Source organism: Sphaeramia orbicularis, unplaced genomic scaffold (assembly GCF_902148855.1).
Source record: "Sphaeramia orbicularis unplaced genomic scaffold, fSphaOr1.1, whole genome shotgun sequence".
NCBI classification, from domain to species: domain Eukaryota; kingdom Metazoa; phylum Chordata; class Actinopteri; order Kurtiformes; family Apogonidae; genus Sphaeramia; species Sphaeramia orbicularis.
Genome location: NW_021941650.1, coordinates 45,001 through 50,585, shown reverse-complemented (window position 1 = coordinate 50,585; position 5,585 = coordinate 45,001). Strand labels below are relative to the sequence as shown.

At 44.2% G+C, this 5,585-nt stretch overlaps 2 protein-coding genes across 2 annotated transcripts in view; one reads left to right on the top strand and one right to left on the bottom strand.

Moving 5' to 3' along the window:
• Positions 1-2,911, top strand: part of LOC115416711 (ATP synthase subunit g, mitochondrial-like) — a 14,499-nt gene extending 11,588 nt beyond the window's left edge. The window contains exon 4 of the mRNA XM_030130558.1: positions 2,808-2,911. Coding sequence (XP_029986418.1) covers positions 2,808-2,911 — 104 coding nt within the window. The remainder of the gene's footprint in view (positions 1-2,807) is intronic.
• Positions 2,912-4,135: 1,224 nt separating this feature from the next.
• Positions 4,136-5,585, bottom strand: part of LOC115416709 (ATP synthase subunit g, mitochondrial-like) — a 9,743-nt gene continuing 8,293 nt past the window's right edge. Inside the window, exon 3 of the mRNA XM_030130557.1 lies at positions 4,136-4,341. Within this exon, the coding sequence (XP_029986417.1) occupies positions 4,243-4,341 (99 nt within the window). The 3' untranslated portion in view covers positions 4,136-4,242. The remainder of the gene's footprint in view (positions 4,342-5,585) is intronic.

The following is a 5,585-nucleotide window of genomic DNA, read 5'->3' as shown; positions in this document are numbered from 1 at the left end:
CCCCCCACCCCCCAGCGCCCGCCCCCCACCCTGAAACAAGCTGGAACTGCAACAAAACACACTGAAGTTTAGTTTCCTCTGTATGTGTATGTGTGTGTATACATATACATATACATATATATATATATATATATATATATATGTGTGTGTGTGTGTGTGTGTGTATGTGTGTGTGTATACATATACATATATATATATATATATGTGTGTGTGTGTGTGTGTGTGTGTATTTTATTATATGTATATATGTACTTTTTTAAAACTATATTCATCACTTCTTACAGCGGCGTGCACAAATATTAGAACACTGGTCAAATCTGCACAAACTGGTTTATTTTTGTTCCCAGAGCCGGAAGTTCCGTTTTTTAACCAAAAGGTAAAAACAGAAGAACTGAGAACATTCACCCACAGATGGATCTGTCCAGTCCTGTTTTTACTTAGAGTTCCCTTAGAGTTTCCATAGAGTTTCCTTAGATTGGGGGGCCACAGTAAATACTTGAGTATTTGATTACATTGAATATTCGAGTAAAAACAGGACTGGACAGATCCATCTGTGGGTGAATGTTCTCAGTTCTTTTGTTTTTACCTATTGGTTAAAAAACTGAACTTCCAGCTCTGGGAACAAAAAGAAACCTCCAGTTTGTGCAGATTTTTCCAGTGTTCTAATGTTTGTGCACACCGCTGTAATATATTCACCATTTTACTCAGATCACATGTTCGAGACAGTTCTAGAGCTGCAACCGATTAATCAATTAAGTGATTGAAACAAGTGCATTCGATTAATCGATTGGAACTGATTGAAGGGAAATATTCTGTCAGTTTTCCTGAACTGAAGCTTCTTTGTGCGTCCCAATAAGAGTCCGTGTGAAACACAACAGTGGAACTAATGTTTAACAGCAGAGAAATGAAGGAAAAGCGTAGATTCAGGAGAACTGAGCTCCAATGAGGTTTTCTGGATCAATTTGAGTCGGTTTCAGCTCTAGACACTTTTATATTTACGTCTGAAACACAACACATGATTTTTACATAATCACACAAATATAAAGACAAGTGTTCTCCTGAAGCGTCTGGGAACAGCTGTTCAACTGTGACTGTTGAATGGGATTCGGACAGAACAGGTTCAACAGTCGCAGCTGAAGGATGTGCTCAGATAAGGCCGGCCCACAGATAAGGCCGGCCCACAGATAAGGCCGGCCCACAGATAAGGCCGGCCCACATCCTGTGTGTGCGGAGTCACTGCCTGTGTCGCCTCCTTCTCTGTTCAGCTGTTCTTTCATGTTTCAGCTGTTCTTTCATTTTTCAGCTGTTTCTTTCATGTTTCAGCTGTTCTTTCATTTTTCAGCTGTTTCTTCATGTTTCAGCTGTTCTTTCATTTTTCAGCTGTTTCTTTCATGTTTCAGCTGTTCTTTCATTTTTCAGCTGTTTCTTTCATGTTTCATTTTTCAGCTGTTCTTTTGTGTTTCAGCTGTTTCATTTTTCAGCTGTTCTTTCATGTTTCAGCTGTTTCATTTTTCAGCTGTTCTTTCGTGTTTCAGCTGTTGTTTCATTTTCAGCTGTTCTTTCATTTTTCAGCTGTTGTTTCATTTTCAGCTGTTGTTTCATTTTCAGCTGTTTCATTTTTCAGCTGTTTCTTTCATGTTTCAGCTGTTTCATTTTTCAGCTGTTCTTTCATTTTTCAGCTGTTCTTTCGTGTTTCAGCTGTTTCATTTTTCAGCTGTTCTTTCATGTTTCAGCTGTTTCATTTTTCAGCTGTTCTTTCGTGTTTCAGCTGTTGTTTCATTTTCAGCTGTTCTTTCATGTTCAGCTGTTCTTTCATTTTTCAGCTGTTGTTTCATTTTCAGCTGTTCTTTCATTTTTCAGCTGTTTCATTTATCAGCTGTTCTTTCATGTTTCAGCTGTTCTTTCATGTTCAGCTGTTCTTTCATTTTTCAGCTGTTTCATTTATCAGCTGTTCTTCCATGTTTCAGCTGTTCTTTCATGTTTCAGCTGTTCTTTCATGTTTCAGCTGTTCTTTCATGTTTCAGATGTTTCAGGAGTCCCAGTTCTTTCCACTTGAACTAACCTTTATTTAATTGGTTTACTTGTGTAATGAACCATGCAGTAGAATTGTTATTGACCTGTTTTTGTAACAAAACGCTTCATTGACGTTTCTAAATAAAGAGCTAAATGAATTATTTTGGTTATCATCTATTTTTACCGTTGAACAGGTTCCACATTCAGCCCCATTTGCTCTGCAGTGGGTCAGAGCAGTAACATAATTACAGAATAACCTAGAAATAATGACAACTGCATGAAAATACTTATTTTTATAAACTATCCAAAAAAAAAGTGAATAACCTGAAAAAAACTGAAATTTAAATTAAAAAGTTAAGAAAATTTAGTGCAATTTTACCATTCTTCTGCCTCCACTTCTCATTTGTACATGTGCATTATGGATCTGGGCCTGTACTTCTACAGATTCTTAGAGTTCCCCCTACTGGACAAATTCTAAGAAAATTCATAGAATCATGATGTTTTCTTAGAATTTCCCCTAAAAATGCAGAGTAGATCCTGGTAAAGACAAAAACTATTCCAAGAATCCAAGCCCTGAAGAAAACTCCTAAGGAGAGATCTGTTCAGAGCAGGAAGAGGACTTTTAAGGGGAAGAGGACTTTTAAGGGGAAGAGGACTTTTAAGGGGAAGAGGAGTTCCCTAAGCAGAGGACAAAATGGCAGAGGCAGATTGTGCAAACACTGGATGACAGTGAATTCATGAAACACTCCAGACTGGACGGTGCAGAATCCTGTTTGTGCTTGATCTGACTCCAGATGCTCTTACTTCTCCAACCCAGCGCCACAATGCAACAGCACCCAAAGAAAGTCACCACAACACTGAGGGATTTGGCAACAGGGAAACTGCACCAATGCAGTGATGACCTGGGCCTGGGTCAGGGTCAGGGTCAGGGTCAGGGTCAGGGTCTGGGTCAGGGTCAGGGTCAGGGTCTGGGTCTGGGTCAGGGTCAGGGTCAGGACCAAACTGAGATGAAATGTTGAAAGCTGAAAGGGCAAAAATGACCAACATGCCGATGAATATGAGCTCATTCCTAAAAGTGTGAGTGTGTGAACACTGTGCACGTGGGCCTGAGGTTTTTACAGTTCGTTGGATAATTTTAAGTATAGTTTCCCATTCATTGAACAGATGTGTTCTTTTATGTGAAATATTCAGGGTGCACCCAGCCACCACAGGGTGGGGGGGTCCACCCTTAGGGATAGGGGGAGGAGCTCAGTCACTAGGGAGGAGCTTAGAGTAGAACCACTGCTCCTCCACATCCAGAGGAACCAGCTGAGGTGGATCAGACAGCTGGGTCAGATCCTCCTGGACTCCAACCTGGGGAGGTGTTCTGGGCATGTCCCACCGGGAGGAGGAGTCTGAGGAGAGGGAGGAGTCTGAGGAGAGGGAGGAGTCTGGGCATCCCTGCTTAGACTGTTGCCCCTGTGACCTGGCCCGGATCAGAGGAAGGGAATGGATGGGTGAAGTCTTCTGCCCAGTTCCAGTCTTCATCAGATCAGATTCCATGACTCCGTTTATGGGTCGGAGGGTCCGTCCTTTGTCCATTATCACCAACAGCAGAGTTTTGTCTAGCTTTTAGGATCAACCAATCACAGCTTTTGAAAGGATGACTCCTACTTATCAGCAGGTGGACCACACCTCCTCACTAACAGGACTTCCTGTCCATTCCCGCTCACAGTTCTCAGTGTTCTGGAATCACTCCTACGCTCAGACTCCTGCTAGGAATGTGTAGGTTCAGTTCGGAGCTGTGGGAGGGTTCTGTAGGACTACGGCTCCTGGAAAAGACCGTTTTTGCCATAAAGGTTTGTTTTTCAAAGCGTATCAGCTCTCTGTAAGTAGCTGTGGCTGGATATCTAACCTGTCAGAGTTCCATTAAAAATAATACATCCCATAATTACAAGCACTTTAAAGCACTTTCACTGAAATTCAAGCACTTTTCAGACCTTGAAAACATTGAAATTCAAGCATTTTCAAGGATTTGGAGCACCAGTCTGAACCCTGTAGAAAGCCTGTACTACAGAAAAAACTCCAGTTTAGAAAAGAAAGGACCAGACACCAGTGATGAGACCTTCAGACACAGACCAACCCAAGGGTGCACCTTCAACAACACACACATTTATTGGTTCCAGGTTTGGAGCAGAAGAGGAGCGTCCCACACTCGACAGCAGAAACACAGGCGCGACGGTCCAGACCTCAAACGTCGTAACCGATAATCCCTCCTTTGCCGATACACTCGCCGATGTAGAACCACATCAGGACTTCAGTGGCCACCAGCCCGTTCCGAAAAGCATCCTGTGACGAGAAGATTGACATTAGACCACGCTGAGGTGACATGAAACTAGAAGACAGGACAAACAAAGGCTCCTGCGCCAGAAGACTTCCACAGAGAACTGCAGACAGAAGGCTTTCTGTTCAACAGGACCTTCTCTGATCTGCACTTTGTTGGTCAAATGCAACTGGGAAAAAATGTTGGAAAATCATAAATGTGAGGCTTCAGTTTTGGAATTGTGCAGGACATGAACAAAGCTGTTCACAGAAGAACACCACATCCTGCTTCTCATTTTCGCTGTGTAAGAAATAAATATAATGTTCACGTCACTTTAGAAGTGGAAATGCAAAATCAAGAACATTTAAAAAGAATAAACACAAATCGGATTTATTCCTGCAATCTGAGATTTGTTTCCATGACGACTGACGATACAACAGAGTTTAGACAAACCCCTGGGCACCAATGGAAGTCCACAGCTGAACCAGACCTGAACCAGACCTGAACCAGACCTGAACCACAGACCTGAACCAGACCTGAGCCACAGACCTGAAACAGACCTGAACCAGACCTGAACCAGACCTGAGCCACAGACCTGAACCAGACCTGAACCAGACTTGAGCCAGACCTGAACCAGACCTGAACCAGACCTGAGCCACAGACCTGAACCAGACCTGAACCAGACCTGAGCCAGACCTGAACCAGACCTGAGCCACAGACCTGAGCCACAGACCTGAACCAGACCTGAGCCAGACCTGAACCACAGACCTGAACCAGACCTGAGCCAGACCTGAACCACAGAGCTGAACCAGACCTGAGCCAGACCTGAACCAGACCTGAGCCAGACCTGAACCACAGACCTGAGCCAGACCTGAGCCACAGACCTGAGCCACAGACCTGAACCAGACCTGAGCCACAGACCTGAACCAGACCTGAGCCACAGACCTGAACCAGACCTGAACCAGACCTGAGCCACAGACCTGAACCAGACCTGAACCAGACTTGAGCCAGACCTGAACCAGACCTGAACCAGACCTGAACCAGACCTGAGCCACAGACCTGAACCAGACCTGAACCAGACCTGAGCCAGACCTGAGCCAGACCTGAACCAGACCTGAGCCACAGACCTGAGCCACAGACCTGAACCAGACCTGAGCCAGACCTGAACCAGACCTGAACCACAGACCTGAACCAGACCTGAGCCAGACCTGAACCACAGAGCTGAACCAGACCTGAGCCAGACCTGAACCAGACCTGAGCCAGACCTGAA